At 45.1% G+C, this 26,953-nt stretch overlaps 1 protein-coding gene across 3 annotated transcripts in view; it reads right to left on the minus strand.

The window, feature by feature from the left end:
• The window catches only part of LOC124784099 (inversin-like), a 97,734-nt gene that overhangs the window by 25,813 nt on the left and 44,968 nt on the right, over positions 1–26,953 (minus strand). For all 3 annotated transcript variants that reach the window (XM_047254073.1, XM_047254074.1, XM_047254075.1), the window contains one exon: positions 5,550–5,789. In XM_047254073.1, coding sequence (XP_047110029.1) covers positions 5,550–5,773 — 224 coding nt within the window. In that variant the 5' untranslated portion in view covers positions 5,774–5,789. The remainder of the gene's footprint in view (positions 1–5,549; positions 5,790–26,953) is intronic.

Consider the following 26,953-nt stretch of genomic DNA (forward strand, 5'->3'; position numbering starts at 1 on the left):
TGTCCTAGTTTTCTCTGAAAATCATTTTGTCACCCTAGTTTACAGCAACACGTAGTGAAGTAACTCCTTCATCCGCCAGGCAAAACCAGGGGTAGTCGTTACCAATAGTAAGTTATCGGCTTCCAGAGGTGATTTTTATATAACCCTGTGTCAAAATAATTTTGATAGTACATTGTAAACGTCACTCTACAATTGTTAATGTCTTAATTCTGTTTACCTTTGCCAAGTTAATTACCACTTAAGTTAGCCAATCAGACCATTCCGAGTGTAAATTCAAGCAGCCCACAACAGACAGTGTCACCAAATGTGCTACTCACGCGGTTTCCTAAAACCAAAAACAGAGTGATACAAAAATTGGCCCTGGGGCAGTAGTCAGAATCAAACCCAAGCTACATGAGCAGTCTCATGTGCTATCATCTCTGCTATGAGAAAAACTGACATTAATTCTGACAGGGCACTTTAATTTGGGTGCACAATGGCCTGATTGACTAACTTCAATACTAATTAACTCTGAAATAGCACAACATGTCAATTTTTTCTTAACAATTATTTCTCAGCACAAGTTACCTTACAATGCCCTTACAAGCTTTTCGACTGTTTCTAACCATCCTGTAGAACTGGATAGGGAAATTGACAAGTGCGTGATTCTACTAGTGAATGTTGGTAACATGAATATCTATGAAAGAACACAGAGAATCCATGATGTGCTTGCAATCTACGAACAGACGAAAGATACACAGAGAAACAGATCATCATATGGATTTATCAGTTATCGTGAGAAGTAAATAAGTGGTTAAAAGATAAAGTCAATGTCTTAGTAAAAAGAAACAACAGACATAATTTAATATAAGAAGAATCACACCAATACTCCATGAAACAACCACTTGAAGATCACAGTAAATTTTGAAAATACAGTGGTGTGTTTGGTACATTAATTCATACAAACAAAATTAATTTATAGTGCACTAGGTTGCTAAACATGTTTTTCTTTTACTATGATTAACATGCCTATACATTTGTGATATCTCTCTTGTGTTAGTCAAACTCAGAAGTAGTAACTACTTGTCAAACAAGGACCAGAATCCAATAGTTTATCTGCAACAAAATAACTAGAAGCATCTTCAGCTTGTCTGTATATGTTACATGGCTACCATTTATGCCTTGAGGCAACTGACGAGATAAAAATAGACCATAATGTGCTTCACCACAAATACAGGTACTGTGACACTCATTTTGAATTACTGTATGAAGAATGTTAAGAGTAAATGAGGACGCAAACCTATCAGTATTCAAACACAAAGCTTCTCGCTAACTTGAACTTTACCGACTGTACTGCTGAATAATAGTTACACTACAAATTTTCGTTTTACAGATTGTAACACAGTTGTTTTGCTACATTAAGTGTGCTACAACATTTACATGTGCCGAGGATTAGGCAGAGTTGTGAACCATATTTTCAGCTTTAATGACTGACTGGAGCTTGTTAACCAGCAAAATGTAGATGACCTATGACAAGCCAGTATAAAAAAATGGGTACTTGCACGTTTGTTGATCATATTAATGCCTTGCAGATATTGTTCTGAAAGAAGCATTCTGTACTTGTTTTGTCAATGTTGACAATTAACACACAATTTCTATAAGTGTGTCAACTGGTCAGTATGCATCTCAGTAATGCAACCAAATCCAATACTTTTGAATATCCATTGGGTTGCATACATTCAATAACTCCACTGTTACTGGTAACGCTTACGTATTTCTAAATTAAGAATAACCTTACTCAAAATGCAAGAATCACAAGAAAGGCCAAAGTTCCAAAAGGAATAACACTCAGGTGATCACTAGGAGACAGTTATTATTTCTTGAACTTAAACTACTACTACGATTAGCCGAGCACTCTTTCCATTTAAAAAGGGGGAGAAATGCATTACAATTTGCACCAGTGAGGATTAGACTTTTAATGCAAAAACAATTTAGAACCTGTGGAGTGTTTTGCAGGCGGAAAGCATCTCTATGGGGCAGGCAGAGCTCAGAGCCTGGGAAAGGCAATCTGCCTAGGAAATGGTAATCCAAAATATTACTCAGCGAGCTTGGAAGCTGTAAGGTGGCAGCCCCATCACCAAGCTTAACTTGCACAGCACTCTCGACACGGCCAGAGGATTCTATACCTACTGGCTCACATCAACGATTTTCCTCGTATAATGGATTCAGAGGAAGTGGACATAGGCTATGGAACAGGAATTCGCAAGGTGGAAACAAGAAACACTGTTTCACATTTGGGACAGTGAACATTTGTAGTCTTAATAAACCAGCTGCGGCAGCAACTTTGATATCTGCATTAAAAACATACAAGACAGACATTGTAGCTCTACAGGAAATTTGGTGGCTTCGAGAAGGGATACACATTGAGGATAACTGTCATTTTTTATGGGGGAGATGAAAAACATCATGAATTTAGTACTGGTTTTGCTGTTACGAACTGGATTGTTAATCCGGTTAAGGAATTCCATCGTGTTAACAAAAAAAATGCCTTACATAACAATCAAACACAAGTGGTGCGATATAACATTCGTAAATGTCCATGCACCCACTGAAAATTCAACTGAGGATGAGAAAGATGAGAATACAAGAGAGTATTGGAAAGTATTCTAACAAGAAATATAAGAATTATCCTAAGAGACTTTAATGGGGAAAAAAAGGTACAATGTTCATCCCCACAATAGGAATTAAACATAGCTAACACTCGACCACAAACGAAAATGGATTAAAAATGATCAACTTTGCACTGTCAAAGAATATGAGAATTTGCTCGAAGATGTTCCCTCACAAAGAAATACACAAAGGTATATGGTACTCTACAGATGGCAAAACAGTGAATCAGATTGACCATGTTATGAGCGATCAACATTGCACTTCATTTAAAAGAGATATCAGAACACACAGACAAGCTGAAATTGGCTCAGATCATTTTCTAGTGGTAGGAAAGACGAAAATCAGGGTGATTTGGAATCAACAACCAAAAGCCACACCAAAACCTAATTTAGACATCGAACGACTGAAGGACCTGTCTGTTAACTAAACCTATGTGATTGAAATAAATAACCGATTGAGAGCATTGCAAGAAGCTGAGGAGAAAAATAGTGTCGAGAAGGCTTGGGAAAGAATAAAGACTGTAGTAACAGATGCAGCAGAAAAAACACTGGGCAGGAAAAAGAAAATGAAGAAACAGAAATTGAGGACAGGAGAGAAGCCTTCAAGGCAGTTAAAAGAGAAACTGCAACAGTTCTATGAACAGAGAAAAGGAAATATCTAACGGTAGTCCTAGAATCTGTAGAAGTGGAAAGCAGGAATGTAAACTCAAAGAAGTTGTTTCAGTATACAAAGAAAAGTAAGGGAAGTTGTCAAAGTGAAAACCTATTCATAAAAGATAAAAATCAAAATATGCTAACACAGCTGGACGATAACCTAGAAAGATGGAAATATTCCACAGAAATGTTAAATTGCCCTGATCCGCACATTATGCAAAGTCTGAGAGTGACAGCATTAATAATGACGAATGCAGAATCACAGAACAAGAACTAATCCACATGATTCAAAAGCTGAAAAACAACAAGTCAGCAGGCAAGGACCAGATAGCAGCAGAGATGTTAAAAGAGGGCGGAAGCAAACTACACAATGATATTTATAATCTTATCACAATGCTATGGAACACAAAAACACTGCCTGAAGATTGGAAAACTGCAATAATTTGTCCCATACACAAGAAAGGAAACAGAATTGAATGTGGAAATTACAGAGGAATCAGTTTGCTGAACATAACATACAAAATTCTGTCAATGATAATTCTGGAAAAACTTAAACCTTACACAGAAAACCTTATTCAAGATTACCAGGCTGGATTTCGAACAAACCGTTCCACAACTGATGATTTGTTACTATACGGCAGATCTTTGAGAAATACCGGGAATTTAACAAAAACATCCACTGTCTCTTCATTGACTTCCAGCGAGCGTATGACAGCATCCACAGAAGTACTCTCCACAACACATTACAATAATTTAGTATACCCAAAAAATCATTAGGATGACACAACCATGTGTGGATGGCTCCCAGGCAGAAGTGAAGTTCAGAGGATCCATACCCGCCACCTTTCCAATTGAAACAGACTTGCGACAAGGAGACACTCATGTGCCCCCTTCAACCTTGCATTAGAGGAAGTGGTTCAGGAGAGTAATGTACATCTATACAATGGTCTCAGATTCGAACACAGTGCAGTAAAAATCCTGGCATATGCAGATGATGTAGTGTTGCTGAGTGAAACTGAAAAACACCTAAAAGACATGTACAGATCTGTCATGCCCAGTGCCAGCAAAATGGGGCTTTTGACTAACCAAGAGAAAGAATATATGGAAACAGGTCAAGTCATAAACCCAAATCCTTATTTTGAAATTGACCAACATTCTAAATTCAAAGAACGTTCTTCAGTTTTAATACCTTGGATCATGTTTCAACAGTAAAAATATCATAACAGTGTATATAAACAAAAGAATAGCCTCTGGGTCAAGATGTCTGTACTCACTAAGCAACCCATTAAAAAATAAAGCTTTGTCAGTACCCACAAGGCTGAAGATATACAACACTATCTACCCTGCAGTACTGTACAGTTCAGAAAGCTGGACACTTACAAAAAAATGAAAGAGAAAAACTGAATGTTTTCGAAAGGAAAGTACGACAAAAATCTGAGGACCTGTGTTGGAGAATGGTGTATGGAGCATTCGAAGGAACAATGAAATTTATCAGTTAATGAAGCAACCCACTATCATCCAGAAATTAAAAAGCAGGAGACTGCAATGGGCTGGACCTGTGGCTAGAATGGAAAACAAAAGAATCACCAAGAAAGCATTTGAAGGAACTCTCCTGGCAACAAGACCACTGGGCCAACCTCATACAAGGTGGAAAGATGACAGAGACAGAAATCAATGCATTAGGAATGTTCGCAGGGTGGAGGGAGACTGCGAGAGATAGAAGGCGATGTAAGCAGACTGTTGATGGAGCGTGTCGTCTACAAGGGTTTGTGAGTGCTGAAAAGAAGAAGAAGAAGAAGAAGAAGAAGAAGAAGAAGAAGAAGAAGAAAAGATAATGTTCTGCATGTAGTTAAACAATACATACCAGGAACTGCCATGAGACATCGAAAACCGAACAAATTAGATGGGGAACAAAACTGGATTGAAGGACGTAGTTATGACTATAGCTAAAATAAAATTCAGATGTCTGGGACATACAAGCAGGAAAATGAATTACAGGGCGATTCCAAGAAACAACAGAGATATCAGAATGGCGACCTACTTGGGAGTGGTTAGATAACACAAATATGCAGCAGCAGTAAATTGGGTGCATGTGGCTGAAAATCATAATGCATGGTGAAGTCTCAAGGCAGCACTCTATGCTAAATGGCTGACAATGATATATACTTTACGTGACTGTCATGTGGCTTAAATCGTGTCAAGTAATTGGCTTACTGTAAGAAATAATTGAATAAAAATTGCACTGACCTGAGCAGTTGCAAACACCCGCGGCGACATATCTCTTTCACAACGGAAGGTGCCCGCAATGGATCTTTGAGCTTCCTTTTCGTTGTGAACAGGTCACGAGTTGAAGATCCCCCATTGAGCAATATCTCTACGCTTTCCCACGACTCTGTTTCCTCGGCAAAGTGTAGAGTCGTCCAGCTTAATATCACTTTTGCTTTATATCCTGCGTCCTTCGATGGTGCCATTTGTAAACGGTGAAACCTGTAACAATATAAATCGGAATTCGAATGAATTGAAGGGCAAGAAATTTGCAAGTCAAGTTCTGCAAATTACCGTCTAGTTTGTTTACACTATTAAAAGGCGAGGAATATTTTCAAGCTAAGTATTTTTATAGGGTTACAACCCTTTACAAGTATATCGAAACTATTTCGTGAGTGATTTATTGTGAACCACCTATAGTCTCCAAGGAGTCCTTAACTCATTAAATTATAAAGTTCGATACCTTCGTGAATACGCTGCACAGGAAATACACGCACACTACAATAAATGTGTCCAATAATCCATCCAGACAGTTACGAGACTGATTTTATTCCTGGCGTACAAGCGACGTCAGCGCATTAATTACGGTGGCAGCAGAAACTATCAATTGCGAACAGCGAAAGTGCTTCCTTAGCTGTGGCTCCGCTGGATACACCTATTTTGAAATTATAATGAAAATAAATGTACGTTTCAATTTTTTTGTTAAAACTTCAACTCTAACACTAACAAGCATTGTAATAAGCAAGACGAAAGACAGAACCTCTTGTTTTTTTTTTTACTTTTATTTGCACTTACTTAAAATGTAAAGCTTCTATATTGCGAGAGACGGCACTTTTGTTTTTAATATTTGGCACAGAAAGTTTATTTCCTGAATGCATGTACAGAAAGCGTGTCATTAGATTCCAAAGTTTATATCGTCTTTGAGTAACTGAAAGCACTGGCGCCCACTTCTTTCTTGAGCGTTGGTAGAATCGCATGCTTTGACTTTGGCCTTGGTGATGAGGAGGCTTGATTTCGGGATGCAGTTGCTGCAGCTTTGAATTTAAGCACTTCATAATTCGCACGAACACAGGGAAGGATCAAATCACTTTTTACCCTTTTCTTTTCAATGTACGGAGCAGGTAAGACGAAGTTACATCTACAGAGCTCATTTCAAGAGCTTTCTGTTCTATATGCGAAATTACAATAATTGTTAGCAACTACGACCAGCAATGTATACGAGGATCGCACAGAAAGCAATGCAACACTTTTTTCCTGGGCCGCGAGCAACGGTATGAGCGTAAAATGTTAGATACGCATTACTTGAATTTTCCCGAGTGTCAGCGCAAATTTTCCGTTTCCTTCGACAGATAGCGTACCTGCAGCAATGTTTCAACATGGCGTCTCTAAGTCACGCATCCTTATAAATCTCTCGAAACGTTTGTGGGCAGTTCATGGAGCATCTGTAGTCGACAGAATTAGTCGCAGGACAAAGTGGGTGAAGCAGTTATGTGGAGGAGGTTCGGGAGATATCTCCAAGATTTTCAGCGTTTTGGGAAGCAATCCACGGCTGTCTCACTTGACGAGATGGAGCTTGCTGGTATGTCATTCGCGGGGACCAATGTATAACGACTCTGGAGTTGGCGCTAAAGCAGTCAGTCAGCAAAGAAGTGTGGATGCAGTCAACCGTGATTCGTGACCAGGAGAACAAACACGCCCTTGCGTATCGTTGGCCATAGAATGGGAATGAGATTACGTGGAAAAATACGTGATGCAGAAGAAAAATCATTCTTTCTTACGTTTACGTTTCATTGTGTTCAATATGTAATTGTTGGCGAAAAAGAATGTGGTGCATATTCCGATAATTAATACAAAACTAAACCACAGTAGTTCCCAAGTTATTCGTTACTAAACCTTCAGATCCCACTTGACCATTCAAAAATTTTGTGAAATACGGTTACCTCCGACAAGTATTGCAGTTCGTTTGATCATGTGATTTCTGGCGCTTGGCTTCCTCGCACAGCATTTAACAAAATTTGTTTAAGTAATTTCAAATGCAACGTGATTTTTTCTAGCTAATCTTTTGCAGATCATTATATGTGCATTGCATAGTAAACCTACGTTTCAACAGGTAAGCCGTTAACATTACTAAGGCCAGGTTCACACATTGCCCTAAGGCATTTAAGGGATTGTCAGTGTGTATTGATTTTGCTCATTTTCTGAATACCTCTAGCTATTGTACTTGTTCATTCTGTAAGCGTATTAATTACTGTTGTTGAGCACTAACGTACTCAGAGCAACGTGTTAAGAAATACTGTGTTGTTCTATATTCATCGCAGTGGATGGTCACACTATTTTCAGTGATTTGTTCAGACATAATGTAAGAATCATAGGGTTACATATGTAAATGTTGGCTTGTTTAAAAACACACACACACACACACACACACACACACACACACACACACACACACACACACACACACACAGAGAGAGAGAGAGAGAGAGAGATATATGATGATGATGAACACTTAAAAGATTGCAGAAATGATTTGCATTAGAAGTCCTGGGAGAAAGAATACACGTAAGTTTACATACTTACACGAGTACAGCAATTCCATCTGAAAGGTCAGAACGGAAGACTTCACAGAGAGTTCATACAGCTTACACAAACACATACAGGGTATACATAAAGTCCGGGAACAATTTCAATTATTTATTGCACAAGAGCCAAATATTGTACAGATAATATACATTTATCATTTAGAAGAGAAACCCTGATTTTTTTTCCCCTCATGTATACCGCCACAGCGTGGTTTGGTAATTTGCCGATAATCAGTGCTAGTTGCAAACATGGCGAGTTCAGCTGCGGAGCGAGCTGTTTCATGAAATGGCCTCCCCGATTACCAGATCTCACGCCATGTGCCTCTTTTCTCTGGGGACACATTAAACATCTGGTGTATGAACCGCCTCTACAACGTGATGTAGCAGAGCTCCGGGAGAGAAAACGGTGACTGCCACAGTCCACGATGCTATGCTGGGTCAGGTATGGCAAGAATTCGATTACTGTATTGACGTCTACCGGATCACTCACGGTTCGCATATCGAATGTTTGGAAAAAAAAAAAAACACCCTTTCAGAGTTTGTCTTCAAAATGCAATATTTATGACATCTGTACAATTTTTAGTTCTTGTGCAATAAATAATTGAAAGTGTTCCCAAGCTTTATGTACACGCTGTACATAGGAACTCTAAATTCGAAAGTCTCAGACCGTTACAATTAATGGTAACAAATTATCACCAAGAAGCATGAAGTTACATCAGATAGGCACACAGCGAGAGAAATATGCGGAACGGCTTTGCTCGGAACTGTTCCTAAGTACTATGTATAGCGCGACTTTTCTAGACCTCTCTCGAAGAGGTTATGTAGTACAATTAGTAATCCAACACTGCTTTTCATGAAGCAGTTTAGTTTTAAATAATTACTATTAAAAACAGTCTTGATCACGATTTATTTAACAAGGTGACCGGTTTCGACCACTACTGTGGTCATCTTCAGACCATTGAGTAGGAACCTCTTTCTGTTGGAGTTTTAGTCAGGATTCTAATGCACCATGTAAGTCCCACTTTTTTGGTAACAAAAACCCTGTTTTTCAACATAATTTTCGTTCAGTGTGACTAACGGTAGATGAAGAACCATCTATTCAGATGAGATTGGTATGGTCAGTAGCCTCGCCAGAGGCCACGGAAAAAGTATTTATCGGGTCCATGGATTCTTGATAAGAAAAGCCATAACAGCGGAAACGAAAAATTACAAGTTTACTACGGAGCACCGAATTCGGGATTCACTGATGATATTGTGTCCGTATCTCCCTGATGCAGAAAAGAAACAGGCACGATTTTTTTTCGATCTGTAGACTGGGCCATACAGTGTAACAACGTGCGTTCTTCCGCTGGACTGAAACAAAGAAATTGCTACTGGCACTTGTAAGTCAGGAACATGAAGGAATCCTTTCCTCCATGATGGAAATGAAGTATAAATTATTTTAGCTTTAAGGGATTTACTCACATACGCCCCTGAAATTTCGTACTGATTGTTTCGTGTAATTTCATTTAGGACTGGATGGTTTACAGAGAATATGAAACATGATGTGGTCAGTGCTCTTGTATTCAGGCAAGAATTGTTTTGGACAGATGAAGGCATGGTCGTGGCACTAACGAACAGCATTCAATTGTTCACATACAACGATAGACGGAGTTTAAAAACAAGACAAGCACTTACTTTGTTGTGTACGTATGTTTCACGAGAGAAAGGGAATGACGAAAAGTTAGATTTGTGTGAACGAATTTCCCTTCTCAACATTTTCTGACAGGTTATGGAACCGTAATGGTGGCATTTATTAATAACTGAAAACGTAACACGTTTGAGTAGACGTGTTTTAGTGTTAGCTCTATATTTCTGACTACTGACACAAACTACGAGAATAAATTAATTGTTATCCGGAAAAGTAGTTATAAAATTTTATTGTAATCAAATAGGAAACATTTTTCGACAGTCTCCTTGCGTTTCAGCGCACTTGGTCCATCGTTGTAAACGCTTACTGATGGCCTCATAAAAGAGGGTTCTCGGTTGAGCTGCGAGCCAGGAATGAATCGCTTCTTTCACTGCTTCGTCCGAGGCAAATCTATGGCTCCTTAATGTCTGTTTGCGTGGACCAAACAAATGATAGTCAGAAAGGAAAGATCGGGCTACCCTCGTATATGGAGGATGATCCAGTACTTCAAATTTGAGTTCCTGGAGCGTTTCAGCATCTTCTGACAGCAATCCTCGGCATTTGCTCCGAGTTGCACGCTTTAGCCTGGCAGTAAGCATCTCACTGTAGCGTACACTGTTTATTGTTGTGCCCCTTTCCCCATAATGTTCCAGTTGAGTCTTGAACCACTACTTGCAACGCGAATTGAGATGTTTCCATTCCATACTCTGCCGTTTACTCTCCGGATCGTAATGATGGATCCACGTTTCGTCGCCAGTAATGATCCTGTCTAAGAAGTTGTCCCCTTCGTTACCAAATGTTCTTTGCAGATGTCCAAGCGTGTTTGTTTATGCAATTGTATGAGTTGTTTTGGGACCCATCTTGCATAAACTTTATGAAACCCAAGTCTGTTGTGGATGATTATGTAGGTAGAACCGTGACTAATTTGCAGACTATGTGCCACTACGTCAATATTTAATCGTCTATCTAAGAGAATCATTTCACGTGAACGCTCAATGGTTTCTACAGTTGTGGCGGTAAACGGTCGTCTGGCTCCTTCACTGTGGGTAACACTTCTGCGACCATTTCGGAATTTTTCAATCCATTCGTAGACACTCTGTTGTGGCAAAACACTGTTCCCGTACTGCAACGAAAGCCTTCGATGAATTTCGGCACGTGATACGCCTTCCGACCACAAAAAACGGATCACTGAATGTCGCTCTTCTTTGGTGCAAATAGACAGCGGGGCAGCCATGATTAACAGGACGACAGCGATAACGAAACTAACCTAGCAGCTTGAAAATTGCAAAGATGTAACAACAAATACACAAAGCATGTGCCATCAACGTAAAACGACAGCAGTACCAAAAATAAACAAAAATATAACTAAATTGAGGATAATAACTGACTTACCCTCGCATGTGCGTTACCTCATACACATGTGTGATATCTTGTATAACCTCCACACCTTGTAAATGAGTACGTACGCTTATATCTGCATTCTTTTTTCCATCTAACCTTTTAGCGTACTAATGATGTATCTTTCGATCCTCCCTGTAGCAGTAAACAGGAATAAATGAATAATATGACATTTACGCGAGTGCACACAATGGATTATGAATCTCGCACCAATATTCCAACTCCAGGTGCAAAGCTGTATATCTGACATATGCACACTGACTAAATGCGATATAAATAAAATTTTTGATTGAGTACCCTCCAAAATTGGACTCGAGTTTACACTGGCCTCCAAAACTTGCTTCCAGTTTATACTATACGTATTGATCATTTGACCACTGATGCATTACTCAAGCGGTAGAAAATGTCCCCTAAAAACAGCTACGTGTGTGTGTGTGGTTTGAGGTTTTCGGGCGCTAAACAGCATGGTCATCAGCGCCCAAACGCATAGAGAAATAGGAAGACATGCGGTGAAGGGACGAAGACGGACAGCGAACAAGGAGAACGGCTAAAAGACACAGACCTGACGCAGTTCCAAATCCTCACATACAGAGGCAAAACAAGAGGAGAAGAAACGCACTAAAAAGGGAAAGGAAACACAAGGAAAAAAGAACAGAAGTCGAAGTGAAACACAAGGAAAAGAGAACAGAAATCGAAGTGAAACAAGTAGGTAATCTTGACTGGCGGACCTCTTACCTAAAACCTGGTTGAGCCAGTCACCCAGCAGCACATTAAAATCCTCTCCCTAAAATCCGAGACAATAAATAGGACAGGACACAAAACCGTAAGACCTTAACCACAGTCGTTGCGTCGTCTTGCAAAATAGAGGGCAAATCCGGTGGCAAGGAAACCACCGCCCTCTGGTCAGAGAATAAAAGACAGTCAAGTAAAATGTGGCGGACAGTAATCTGGACGCCACAAGCACTGCAGATTGGGGGTCCTCCCGCCGGAGTAAAAAACCATGCGTTAAGGGACTGTGCCCGATGCGGAAGCGAGTGAGGAGAACCTCATCCCGCCTGCATGACTGGTAGGACGTACGTCATGGCCGCGTGGTGGCCTTGACCAGACGCAGCTTATTTTCACCGACTGCCAGCCACTCCTCTTCCTATTGACGCATAACACGAAAGCGCAAAAGGGAGGTAACAGCATGGAGGGGGACGGCACATTCAACAACGCGAGGGAGGGAACATACATCTTTGGCAGCCACATCCGCCAGTTGGTTTCCCGTAGTACCCACGTGCCCCGGCACGCAGTAAAAAGGAAGCTCCTTCCCCTGCCGTTGCAGGTGGAGTAGGGCATCATCATGGATTAGATTAGATTAATACAAGTTCCATGGATCATGAATACGATATTTCGTAATGATGTGGAACGAGTCAAATTTTCCAATACATGACATAATTAGGTTAATTTAACAACATACTTAAGTTAATATAACAACTTTTTTATTTTTTTTGTGTTTTTCTTTATTTTTTTATTTCTTACTTTTTTATAATTTTTTTGTTAGTTTGTTTTTTCTTAATTTATATCTATAAATTCCTCTATGGAGTAGAAGGAGTTGTCATTCAGAAATTCTTCTAATTTCTTATTAAATACTTGTTGGTTATCTGTCAGACTTTTGATACTATTTGGTAAGTGACCAAAGACTTTAGTGGCAGTATAATTCACCCCTTTCTGTGCCAAAGTTAGATTTAATCTTGAATAGTGAAGATCATCCTTTTCCTAGTATTGTAGTTATGCACACTGCTATTACTTTTGAATTGGGTTTGGTTGTTAATAACAAATTTCATAAGAGTATACATACTGAGAAGCTACTGTGAATATCCCTAGATCCTTAAATAAATGTCTGCAGGATGATCTTGGGTGGACTATTATTCTGATTACACGCTTTTGTGCAATAAGTACTTTATTCCTCAGTGATGAATTACCCCAAAATATGATGCCATATGAAAGCAATGAGTGAAAATAGGCGTAATAAGCTAATTTACTAAGATGTTTATCACCAAAATTTGCAATGGATGTTCTGGACGACCGTATCCGCTGGGTACAAGTGTTGCATGGTCTGAAGGGCACCCAGGGAGTCAGAACAGATGAGGAACTTACGACTGGGAACACATCTCATCTGCTCCAATGCCCGCAAGATCGCAAACAATTTGGCATCAAAGATGGTAAACGCCGCAGGAAGCCGTAACTTGACGACTCGATCAGGGAAAACAACAGCACAACCAACAGAGTCCCCCTGTTTAGAGCCATCCGTAAATACTGGTACATGGTCGGGATGCTGGTTTAAAATATCGTAAAATAAGGAGGTAAAAACAAACGCAGGAGTGCAGCTCCTCCGGTACTCTCACAAGTCTAAAAGGATGCTGGGCCTCTGAAGCAACCAGGGAGGCAGGCGGGTAAAACCCTGGCGTTGGGGTGCCACACGCTCCACACCAAGGGACTCAAGCAAGTGTTTGGCACGAATCCCAAATGGTCTCGTTGCCCTGGGACGACTGGAAAAGGACGTTCCATAGGCGGTCGGGCAACGGTAGGGTACGCAGGGGAGGTAGGATAGGCAAGGAATTGACACACCCGTCGCACCATGAGGAGTTTCCGCCGGATGGAGAGCGGCAGTTCCCCTGCCTCAGCACACAGGCTGGGGATGGGACTGGTACGGAAGGCATCAGTGGCCAGCCTGATACCCTCATGGTGTACTGCGTCAAGAATCTTCAGATACGAAGGCCTCGCTGACCCATACACGGTGCATCCATAGTCAAGACGCGACCCGACGAAAGCCCTACAAAACAGCAGCAGACGCGCCCGATCTGCTCCCCAGGACCGATGGTTTTTTTTTGTGGTTTTTAGGGCGCAAAACTGCTATGGTCATTAGCGCTCGGTCCGTGACTTAGGAAACAGTAAAAAACGAAAATGGAAACCAGCAGCAATGGGAACGAAACTCAAAAAATTGGAGAAACTAAAAGCAGAAGGAAAGCTTAAAAATCCACTACAGAAATGGGTTGGTTGTCCCAAAAAAAATAGCTTCAAATGACAGACGTCATATCACTGGCACTAATAAACTCGAGAACGCGATCGGCCGAGCGCGTGTCATCTGCTAAAATTGACGATATATCAGGCGACAGCTGTAGATGGGCGCGTAACGGAGTAAAATAGGGGCACTCAATTAAAAGGTGTCTTACCGTCCACAGCTGAGAGCAGTGGGGACAGAGTGGGGGAGGACCGCCGCTTAAAAGATGTCACTGGCTAAAAAGACGGTGCCCTATCCGAAGTCTAGTTAAAATTACCTCCTCCCGACGACGCGTTCGGGAGGAAGAGGTCCAAGCACAGGGAAGAGCTTTCACGTCCCGCAATTTATTATGGGGAAGTGTCGACCAATGTGCGTACCATAAAAGAACAACACGACAACATAAAACGCTCCGTAGATCGGCGAAGGGAATCGATCGAATAGCTGGCCGAAGAAGAGAGAGTGCAGCCTTGGCCGCTATATCGGCCGCCTCATTTCCACAGATACCAACGTGTCCTGGGAGCTAGAGTAACGCCACCGAGACGCCCCCCAGCAAGCGCAGACAGTCCTGAATCCGGTGGACCAGAGGGTGGACAGGGTAGAGAGCTTGGAGACTGAGTAGAGAGCTGATAGAATCTGAACAGATAACATACTGTATCCGCTGATGGCGGCGGATGTATTGGACAGCCTGGCGAACAGCGTAAAGCTCCGCAGTATACACCGAACACTGGTCGGGAAGCCGAAATCGATTTGGGGTGTCGCCAACAATATAGGCACTCCCTACACCTAACGATGTTTTCGAGCCATCAGTGTAAATAAATGTGGCTTCCTACATTTGTGCACATAGAGCAGCAAATGCTCGACGATAAACAAGTGAAGGGGTACCATCCTTGGCAAATTGACAAAGGTCACGGAGCACGCAGATCCGGGGACGGAGCCAAGGCGGTGCTGTACCCCAAGTTTTCAAGAAGGTTTTAGGAAAGCGGAAGGAAAGAGAATGGAGCAGTTGACGGAAGCGGACTCCCGGTGGTAGTAGGGAGGAAGGGCGGCCTGCATACCCTACATCCAAGGAGGCGTCGAAAATAATGTCATGGGCTGGATTAGCAGGCATGGAAGACAGATGGCTAGCATAACGACTCAGAAGGACAGCTCGCCGATTGGACAGCGGAGGTTCAGCAGTCTCAGCATAAAGGCTTTCCACAGGGCTGGTGTAAAAAGCTCCAGACACTAAACGTAATCCACGGTGGTGGATAGAGTCGAGACGCCGAAGAATAGACGGCCGAGCAGAGGAGTAGACTATGCTGCCATATTCCAATTTCGAGCGCACTAAGGCGCGATAGAGGCGGAGAAGGACCACTCGGTCCGCTCCCCAGGAGGTACCATTCAGTACACGGAGGGTGTTGAGGGATCGCAGACAGCGAGCCGAAAGATAGGAAACGTGGGAGGACCAGCACAGTTTTCTGTCAAACATAAGACCCAAGAATTTAGCGACGTCCGAAAACGGAAGGTTGACAGGTCCTAGATGTAAGGAGGGTGGAAGAAACTCCTTACGTCGCCAAAAATTAACACAAACGGTCCTACTGGGAGAAAAACCGAATCCGGTTTCGATGCTCCAAGAGTGGAGGCGATCGAGACATCCTTGAAGACGTCGTTCAAGAAGGCTGGTCCGTTGAGAGCTGTAGTAGACCGCAAAATCGTCCACAAATAGGGAGCCCGAGACATGAGGAAGGAGACAATCCATAATTGGATTTATGGCAATGGCAAACAGTACTACACTTAGCACGGAGCCCTGGGGTACCCCGTTTTCTTGTGAGAAAGTACGGGAGAGAGTAGTGTTCACCCGCACTCTAAATGTGCGCTCTGCCATAAATTCGCGAAGAAAAAGGGGCAGCCGACCTCGAAAGCCCCAAGAGAACAGTGTGCGGAGGATGCCTGTCCTCCAACAGGTATCGTATGCTCTCTCCAGATCAAAAAGTATTGCTACTGTTTGCCGTTTCCAGAGAAAATTGTTCATGATATAAGTGGAGAGAGCAACAAGATGGTCAACTGCAGAACGATGCTTTCGGAAACCGCATTGGGCAGGTGTTAAAAGACTGCGGGACTCCAGCCACCAAGCTAAACGGCAATTCACCATACGCTCCAAAACCTTACAGACACTACTCGTGAGAGAAATGGGGCGATAGCTAGAGGGGAGATGTTTGTCCTTTCCAGGTTTCGGAACAGGAACGACGATAGGTTCCCGCCATCGTCTGGGAAAAGTACTGTCGGTCCAAATTCGATTATAAAGGCGAAGGAGGTAACGCAGACTATGGGTTGATAAATGCAGCAACATTTGGATGTGGATACCATCCGGTCCTGGGGCGGAGGAGCGAGAAGAAGAGAGTGCATGTTGGAGTTCCCGCACGGAGAAAACAGTATTATAGCTTTCACGATTTTGAGAGGAGAAAGCAAGAGGTTGCACTTCCGCTGCACGTTTCTTCGGGAGAAACGCTGGCGGGTAATTTGAAGAGCTCGAAATCTCAGCAAAGTGTTGACACAATGAGTTAGAAATTGCGACGGGGTCCACTAACGTATCATGCGCGACAGTGAGCCCAGAGACCGGGGAGAAACTAGGCGCGCCTGATAACCGTCGAATCCGACTCCAAACTTCCGAGGAGGGAGTGAAGTTGTTAAATGAGCTAGTAAAGAATTTCCAGCTTGCCTTCTTGCTATCGTGGATGACGCGACGGCATCGCGCACGGAACTGCTTATAGCGGATACAGTTGGCCAAAGTAGGATGGTGGCGGAAAACGCGAAGAGCACGTCGACGATCACGTATTGCGTCACGGCATGCCTTGTTCCACCAAGGAACTGGGGGGCGCTGGGGCAATACGGAGGTGCGTGGTATTCAACGTTTCGCAGCTGTAAGAATAACGTCTGTAATATGTGTGACCTCATCGTCGACGCTAGGAAAGTGACGGTCATCGAATGTCGCTAGAGACGAAAACAGTGTCCAATCGGCTTGGGCAAACTTCCAGCGTCGCGGGCGCATATTTGGCGGTTGAGGCTGCAGTCTAAGAACACATGGAAAGTGGTCACTCCAGTGTGTATCATCAAGGGCGAACCATTCGAAGCGCCGAGCTAGAGGAACAGTACCGACCGAAAGGTCCAAATGAGATAAATTTGTCGTGGAGGCAGACAAAAATGTAGGGACCCCGGTGTTGAGGCAAACTAGATTCGCTTGGTGGAAGACGTCTAGCAATAGTCAGCCACGTGGACAAGGATATGGAGATCCCCAAAGCGGGTGGTGGGCATTGAAGTCCCTAACCAGCAAATAGGGGGGTGGAAACTGACCAAGAAGATGAAGGAGATCAGCTCGTGCCATTGGTGTGGACGATGGAATGTATACAGTACAAAGAGAAGTTATATACAGAAAGGGAAAAACGGACAGCGACAGCTTGGAAGGAAGTGTTTACGGGGATTGGGTGATAATGGAGAGTATCATGGAGAAGAATCATGAGTCCTCCATGTGCTGGAGTGCCTTCAACAGAGGGGAGATCAAATCGGACAGACTGAAAATGGGGGAGAACAAAGCGGTCATGGGGACGCAGCTTTGTTTCCTGAAGAAAGAAGATGACCAGCGAGTAGGATCGTAAGAGGATCGACAATTCATCCCGATTGGCTCGAAGGCCGCGGATATTCCAGTGGATAGTGGACATAGGGTGAACAGAAAATGGAGGAATGTGACCAAGGTTGCTGTCAACTCAGCGACTGCTCAGAGCTTGCGACCGACAGCATGGAATGGCAGTCAGCCGAAGGCAGAAGATCCTGATCCATAGATTGTTCAGGAGCAGCTCCTGCCACCAACGATCGGCCGGTTGATCAGCCACCAGCAGTGCGCCTCGGCGACACAGAAGACGGCCGAGGACGATTACCGCCAGGTGGTGCTGTAGATGAGACACGCCTTGGCGGAGAAGGAGATGAACTGGGTTTCTTACTAGCCTTCTTGGAAACATGATGTTTAGATGAAGGAGGAACCGATGGTTGTGAAGTTGGGGTACGTAAAAAATCTTCACGAGTATGCTCTTTTTTCGAAGTCTTGGTGTCTGACTTTTGGGCTCGAGATTTAGCAGAACCCGATGAAGGGTGAGCCATAGAGTGGGCAGGCGAAAGTGGGGAGGTTGAACGGGCGATCTTCGCGCTGGCCCATCTGACGACCGTGGCACTAAAGGTAAGGTCACAAGTCTGCGTGGCCGCCTCCTTTGTTGGCCGAGGAGACGCAAGGACAGTGCTGTTATTTTCCTGTCTTGAGGCACGGTGGGCTGTCGACCGGCGAAAAATTTTTTAGCAGCAAATGTCGACACCTTTTCCTTCTCTCTGATTTCCTGAATGAGCTTTTCGTCTTTAAAAATGGGGCAATCTCGAGAGGAAGCAGCATGGTCATCCGTACAGTTGATGCAACGAGGGGATGGAGGTGGACAAGCACCCTCATGGGCATCCTTGCCACACGTAACACATTTGGCCGGATTAGAACAGGACTGACTGGTGTGATTGAACCGCTGACACCGATAGCAACGCGTAGGGTTTGGGATGTAAGGGCGAACGGAAATTATCTCATAGCCTGCTTTGAATTTCGATGAGAGTTGAACTTTGTCAAATGTCAAGAAGACAGTACGGGTTGGAATGATGTTCGTGTCAACCCTTTTCATGACTATGAACTGCCGTTACGCCCTGGTCAGACAGGTAGTGTTGAATTTCCTCGTCGGACAATCCGTCGAGGGAGCGAGTATAAACGACCCCACGTGATGAATTTAAAGTACGGTGCGGTTTCACCCGGACAGGGAAGGTGTGTAGCAGTTAAGTACGCATCAATTTTTGTGCCTGGAGGGCACTGACTGTTTCTAACAACAAGGTGCCATTTCGTAATCTGGAACAAGACTTTACAGGACCTGCGATTGCGTCGACACCTTTTTGAATAATGAAAGGGTTGACCGTGGAGAATTCGTGACCTTTGTCAGACCGAGAAACAACAAGGAACTGTGGCAACGATGGAAGGACTGTCTGTGGCTGAGACTCGTTGAACTTACGTTTGTGAACTGACATAGTAGAAGATGAGGAAACCATTGCGAAAGTATCCGCCATGATTACCGGCGTCTCCGATGGCGCGCTCCTTCCTTGTGGGGGCCCTCTCTGAGGGCACTCACGCCTTAGGTGATTGTTCACACCTCAGGTCACACCTCCCGACAAACGGACGGAGGGACCAATCGGCACTTTCGGAAGGTGTCGGCTAGGGTAATCACCCCTCCCTGGGCCTGGCCGTTACCAGGGGGTACGTACGTGTCCTACCTGTCTACCCGGGGCGGGGAATTACGCGTTACCCCGTCACCGGCTATGCATGGAAATGCGTGGGTCGGCCTTCAGACACGCACAGGGAGGAAAAAAAAGAAAGGGAAAGGAAAGAAGAGAGGTCTCAAACGCCGCAGCGGAGAAAAGGGCAAAGAGAAGAGGTAAGGAAAAGAGAAGGACAGAGGAAGGATGAAGACTTGCAAGCGGACAAAGCAAAGAATTTGTTACAGTTTCGAGCGTCCGTCTCCGGACGTAGGCACAAACCATACTCCCAGAGGGTGAGAAAGGGAAGGAAAGAGCCAGAGGTGATGGGGGGGGGGGGGGGGCGAAGATTGGGGATGGGGAAGGATGCGGAAAGGGAAGGTATGCAGCCCGGAAAGGAAGGAAGGCCACATTAGCTCGGGGTCCTGTGCTCGCTACGTACGTATCCACAAAAGAGTTGTGGATCCCCTGGGGGGCAGGACCGATGGATCAGACACTTCAAAATATTCAGTGCCTTCAGGGCCCGCACCTTGAGGTCTTTAACGTGCGGCAACCCCGACAACTTGGAATCAAAAGTGAGGCCCAGGAACCTCACAGTGTCGCTAAAAGGAAGAATGGTATTCCTCACACGCAATTCCGGGGAGGTAAAAAGACGTCGAGAACGATTAAAATGAACACACACATATTTGTCTGCAGAAAAGGTAACACCCGTCTTCGCAGTCCATGCCTCTAATCGCTTTATCGTAAGCAGCAACTGCCGACTAGCAGTGAAAAGACCGGAGGAAGAACAGAAAACAGCAAAATCGTCCACAAACAAGGAGCACTGGGCAGGACTCCGTATAGTAGTGGACGTGATACTGTTGATGGCGACGACAAAGAGGGTGACGCTTAAAACGCTTCCCTGAGAAACACCATTCTCCTGCACGTACCAATCAGATAGCACATTACCAACCCGATATCGAAAGAGGCGGTGGGAAAGAAAGGACCGAATGAAGATGGGGAGACGGCCACGAAAGCCCCACCGATGGAGTTGATTGAAGATAAGGCGGCGCCAAGTAGTGTGCTACGCATTATTAATGTCAAAGAATATACCTAGACAATGCTGGTTACATAGGAAGGCCTGCTGGATGGCCGCCTCAAGCAGTTTTCAAGTTGTCTATAGTTGAACGACATCTCCGAAAGCCACACATAGTGGCTAAGGAGCTGCCTGGTCTCGAGCAGCCAAACCAGGTGACGGTTGACCATGCGTTCCAACGTCTTCCCGACACAGCTCGACAAAGCAATACTTCGATAACTACTGGGATGCGTTCGGTCCTTCCCCGGTTTGAGGAGGGGAATCAAAATCGCCTCCCTCCACGAGTCAGGGAACGTGCCGGATAACCATATCATGTTAAAACAATTCAGGAGAACTTCCTTGAATGGCAGCAACAAGTGCTGCAGCATGCTCTACCGGATTTGATCATGACCGGACGCAGTATCATGAGCCACAGACAGCGCCGAATCCAGTTCCCGCATTGTGAAGGGGCAGTTGTAGGGTTCAGAATTTGGAGACCGGAAGTACAAATGACCCCTCTCGATGGCAGTGTAGTAGCGGCAGAAATCTGGATCACAGTTAATAGTGGCGGTAGATTCCGCAAAAATGTCTGGGCAATGTCTCTCGGCGCCGTGAGAAGAAATCCCTGTTGCAGCAATGCCGTGACAGGTATTTGGGTGCGTTTCCCGGAAATCCTCCTGATGGCTTCCCATACTTTCGTAGAACTAGTGAAGCGGGAGATGGAGTTAAAGAACGATTATCATGACCATCGTTTGCTCTCTTTAATCACTCGCCGCGCGATGGCCCTTGCCACCCGAAAGGCCGCAAGATTGTCAGCTGAGGGACAGCACTTGAAGCGGCGTAGAGCTGCACGGCGGGCTCGGATGGCTGAGCGGCACTCAGTGGTCCACCAAGGGACGGGACGCCTCTTCGGATGACCTGAGGACCGTGGGATCGACAATTCAGCAGCATGGGAGATCGCGGCTGTAACATGGTCGACCCATTCGTGGACGCTGGCACGGTGTTCCAAAACAGCCAGATGGCTGAAAAGTGCCCAGTCAGCTCTGCAGAGGTGCCACCTGGGCGGCACTGGTAAGGCCACTGCCTCATCCAGGAGGCGAATCCAAAGGATTGAGCCTACAGAACAGATTGTGAGCCTCCGCCCCACAAGAAGGTCAACTGCAACTGCTTGCAAGTCCGTAACGAGAGGGAGCTCAGATGAGTGGTGCATGTCATGGACAAAAAGCGCTACACCACCCTTTGCCCTTTCCCCCATCAGATCATCTTTCCGATACACGGTATAGCCCTGTAAAGAAGGAGCATCAGTGGCCCGAAAATGTGTCTCTTGGAGACATAAGCACAAGGTCCGCTGTCGTACAAGGAGTTGTAATTCGGCCACATGTGTCCTGAACCCATTCAGGTTCCACTGTAATATGGGAGCCAATGATCAGGGTGGCTGAATTTTCGCCCTGCCTCTGTGCTTTGGAGGAGAGCCGGTACTGGCTGGAGATTTATTCTCGGGGCGAGAAGATCGCCCCTGGTCGACATCAATATCCATCAGCTCCAATGGCGACCCAAGAGAGATGTCAGACAGTACGATGGCCTCGTCATCGGACTGACGCTGACGAGTCTCCTCAGGTGGCAAAACCTTCACCTTCGACATCTTTGTCTTGGCGGGCTTAGAATGCAGAACCTTGTCAACAGTTGGAGCTTTACTCGCCTGGGCAGAAGGCGCCATATGGGGAGGGGCAGGAAGTACCCCAATGTCAGCAACCACGGCCTTGTCCGACGTTGTGGGGAGAGCTGCAGGTTGCAAAACAACCGCAGCAGCACAAGTGCACTGGCAAACGCAGGTATCAGTGCTAACACTAGCAACCTCCGTTTGTGTAGCAACAGTGGCCAACTGTACCAGTTTCTGTAGAGCGGAAGCGAAAGATGTTGTAAACACAGGAGGCTGCATGGTCTTAAAGAGCTTCTTGGCCTCACCATAGGGGATGCGCTTAGGTGTTTTGATCTCCTGTATCTTCCATTCCTTGAGATAGATGTTGCAGACCCAGCTCCAGACAGGGTGACTCCCAGGGCAATTCACGCACTTCACAGGCGATGAACAATCGGCTCCTTCATGGGCAGGCTGACCACATTTACCACAAGTGGCTATCCAATTGCATCCCAACGTAGTATGCCCAAAGCGCTGACATTTGAAACAGCGCATTGGGTTGGGGAAATATGGCCGTACTGGCAAACGTAAGAAACCCGCTTTAACATGCTCTGGGAGTCTCGGGCAACTGAATGTGAGAATAAAAGAGTCGGGTTTGACTACGTCCCCATCGACTCGTTTCATAATATGCTGCACGTCAACAATACCTTAGTCAGCCCACTCAGATTTCAACTCGTCTTTGGGGATATCCACCAAGTCCCTACATGTCACAACACCCTTACAATAGTTCAAAGTGGAGTGGAGCTCGGTCTCGATAGCGTACTCTCCCAGACAGGTTGCTTTCCGAAGAGAAGCGACTTGACGGGAACTAGAAGTCTCAAGTAACAGTCTCATTGCGCAGTCGCTTCACAGATTTCAGTGTTCCTGCAATTCCCTCAAGACCCTTGTGGATGTAAAAGGGAGAAACCCTCTCAAACCTACCCTCCTTCCGTTTGACAATCAAAAACACATTTTGGTTATCAGCATGTGCTCTGTTACGACAGTCTGATAAATCTCTAGTAACACCAGGCGCTGGAGGACTCGCAGCACGTCGTCTCTTTTTCGATGGGGTGTGTTTTCCTACCAGTGGCCCACCCAATCCACTGGTAGGGGGGAAACAGAGGTCGAAGGGTCCATTGCGGTCCCACGGGTAGCTAGGGAACTAAAGGTCCGCTCAGACAGAGGTCCGCGTGCCTGAGTAAGCCTTATACAACTGGGGTGCGGCAGGTGCCCCAGAGGTTGCCCGCTTGCGACTGTTCCACCCCAACAGCCATGCATCTTGTAGGCGCGCAGCACACCGTAAGATTGAGGGGTTTTTATAGAGGTTGACCTTCCTCGCAATCCAGGCGGCCAAGCCAAGATTACCATTCCCCTCAGCACACAACATTCCACCGCCGCGCCATACGGTGGTCGCTGAAGTATGTCCGGGGGTTACGGTGGCAGGAGACTGGCGGCGCTGACCAGTCCCCAACTCAGGACCCCGGGGTCGCCAAGCCCGTACCCAGCAAATGAATGCTGAGCCCCTGGGGGCAAATTGCTACGGCCTATAGTGTCGTCAGATTGTGGAAACTCTGACCTTCAACTATGAGACTTTAGAGAACACTAGCGACCGTATTCCCTCTTACATCTATTCAGTTATAATATATATAACAACATATTATACATGTAACAACATACTCAACTGTGGAGGATGCTACCAGCTCGAGATATCCGCCGGCCATTTTTTTTTTCTGTTACGTGTAACCCGAGAAGTGCGTCATGCTGTTATGTATCGGCATTACTTTAACATCGACATATATACTCCACAAGCAACTGTACAGTGGATGCTGGAGGGTACATCGTACCAAGATCGTCGATTTTCATTATCATTCCATTCACCTATTAAGCGAGGGAAAAATGGTTGTCCAAATGCCACAACTCATGTTTTGGTTTTGTTCATGTTCGTCTTATATCCTCCTATCAAGACAGTGTCCTTTCTGTTCAACTGCTCTTCCGAATCCTTCAATGTCTCTGACAGAGAAACTTATATTTTCTGCAAACCGCGAAGTTCTTATACTTTCTCCCTGAAATGTAATCCTTTTTTCAAATCCCTCGTTGGTTTCCTTTACTGGTCAATGTACAGACTGAATAGCATGGATTGGTAGGCTACAATCATGCCTCATTTCCTTTCACGTCCTTCGACTCTTGCCCTATACCTCCAGAATTCGGACAATGTATTCCAAGTAACTTTACTGAAAGCTTTGTCTGTATTTTCAAATGCTATAAAGCAGTTTTGCTTTTTTTGAATGTTTTTCTAAGTTATGTCGGAGTGTTCCTACATTTCTCTGGAAGCCTAACTGATCTTCCCGTGGTAGGCTTCTATAACACTCTCCATTCTTCTGTAAATAATTTGTGTCTGTATCTTGCCACCATGACTCATTAAACTGATGGTTCAGAAATATTCAGACCTGTCAGCACCTGTTTTCCTTGGAATACGATTTGTATTATCCCTAATGGGTTCTTAAGGGCATTGACTGACATGTATCGAAATTTATAGCGCGCAGTCATTCTTACCACCTTAGTGGAAATCTTGTCCAAATCTTTCGGCATTTCGTCCATCGATATTTTCCTATTCTCCTAGTGCTGCTGATTCTATCCGATAAACCGTTTCAGTATTTTGAGAACATTAGATGTACCATTACATTTCCTTGGCGCACACCCGATGTTAGTAGCATTTATATGGAACACTGTCCAATATACGGCACTGTGAAGTCCTAAAGTCCTTGTTAAGTTTCATGAACATACCTGTTTACCCACCACGAAGCGGATCGAGCCGCTCCTCACAATCCTGGCCACGTAGCTTAAGTGTAGCGCAACTACGGGATGGGCCAGGTGGTTTCCACATCGTTGAGCCACAGGGGTGCTGAGTCATACATGAATACATGCCCAGCATCGGTGTAACGAATCTGTCACTAATCAGTGTAAATACTGGTTGAGTTTAGCAGGATGTATGTGCAGCGTGAGAACGCGCAGCACGACGCGATGCCACGCCACCAGTCACCACCAGGTTAGGGCCCAACAAGCACTGGACGCCAGACGGCGCCGCCATCTCCGCCACTAGATTCGCATTCTGGAGGATGACGGTTCAAACCCGTGTCCGGCCATAATGATTTAGGTTTTTCGTTATTTCTCTAAATCGCTTCAGGCAGATGCCGGGATGGTCCCTTTGAAATGGTCCAACCGATTTCCTTCCCCATCCTTCCCTAACCCGATGTGACCGATGACCTCGCTGCTTGGTTCCTTTCCCCAAACCAACCCCCCTCCCCTTCCCAACTCCGCCAGACCCACTCCGTGTGCTAAGTCCGCCGCCACCTGTGGATTTATTGCAATGCAACGGATGCGCCGCTCCTAGGCTCTCCACAGCAGCAGCCTAACTTATGCCTTGGGGGGACAACGACTCATGTCCAGGGCGGTGCAGCCCTTCAATCTCCGCCATCTGGCCGAGCGTTCAGTACCGCCCATCGTCGCCTCTGCGGGCGATCTCTTCTTCCGCGTTCTGACTTCTCCATGAGAATTCTGGTAGACAGTGTAACTTGCCGCATGCCATACTGTGCAGACTGGGACAGACGTCGCCGAGCGGGCATAACTAGTGTCAGCGCCGCCCGTTGTGATCGAGCGGTTCTAGGCGCTTCAGTCCGGAACCACGCGGCTGCTACGGTCGCAGGTTCCAATCCTGCCTCGGGCATGGATGTGTGTGATGTCATTAGGTTAGTTAGGTTTAAGTAGTTCTAAGTCTAGGGCACTGATGACGTCAGATGTTAAGTCCCATAGTGCTCAGAGCCATTTGAACCATTGAACTAGTGTCAGCAAAAATGGGTGCAGACGTCACAGCCAGAAACGCGGACGGCAGCTGGCTTCCACAGCAGTCAACGGGGCCTCCACGCCGCACGGCCATAGGGGCATAACTGCGGCGTCACCGCACTACGAATGTTGTGGCACAAGTTGAATGGAAGTGTTTACCTTCCAAGCTATGTTTTCCTTGCAACTACCGTCTCCAACCCTAACCGCATCTCGGCCTGTGCATCTAAGTGACCTCTCACCCCGGGGCCGCTACACCATAACACTAGTAAGTCAAATATTAAAATACTATTAAGTCAAATTACTAGTGAAAATATTGAAAAATAATGGGAAAGCCGCGGCAGTCGCATCCACAACGCTACATTTGAAGCACTTGCTAAATAGAGTAAACTAGGAAAATACGGGGCCTTTGGATAAAAGTGTGGTAGCGACGTTACTGTTTACAGTATCTACAAATGATCTAGTAGAAAGCGTCGGAAGCTCCAAAGACTGTTCGCAGACGATTTGGTGTCTATAAGAAAGCACTGACGCAAGAAGACAAAATCGATTTGAAGAACGATCTGCAGAGGACTGATGAATGGTGCAGGGTCTGGTAGTCGACCCTAAACGTAAATGAATTTAATAGATGCCCATACACAGGAAAGGAAATCCACTACTATACAACTACCCTATTAATTACTAATTGCTGGAAACATTATCTACCGTAAAGCATCCCTAGGACTAACTACCCACAGCGCCCGTAAGTCGAATGACAACATAAAACAAACAGGTGACAGACAGATTCATAGGAAATCAAACTCATCCCCGAAGGAAGTGGCTTATAA

Source organism: Schistocerca piceifrons, chromosome 1, assembly GCF_021461385.2.
Source record: "Schistocerca piceifrons isolate TAMUIC-IGC-003096 chromosome 1, iqSchPice1.1, whole genome shotgun sequence".
NCBI classification, from domain to species: Eukaryota; Metazoa; Arthropoda; class Insecta; order Orthoptera; family Acrididae; genus Schistocerca; species Schistocerca piceifrons.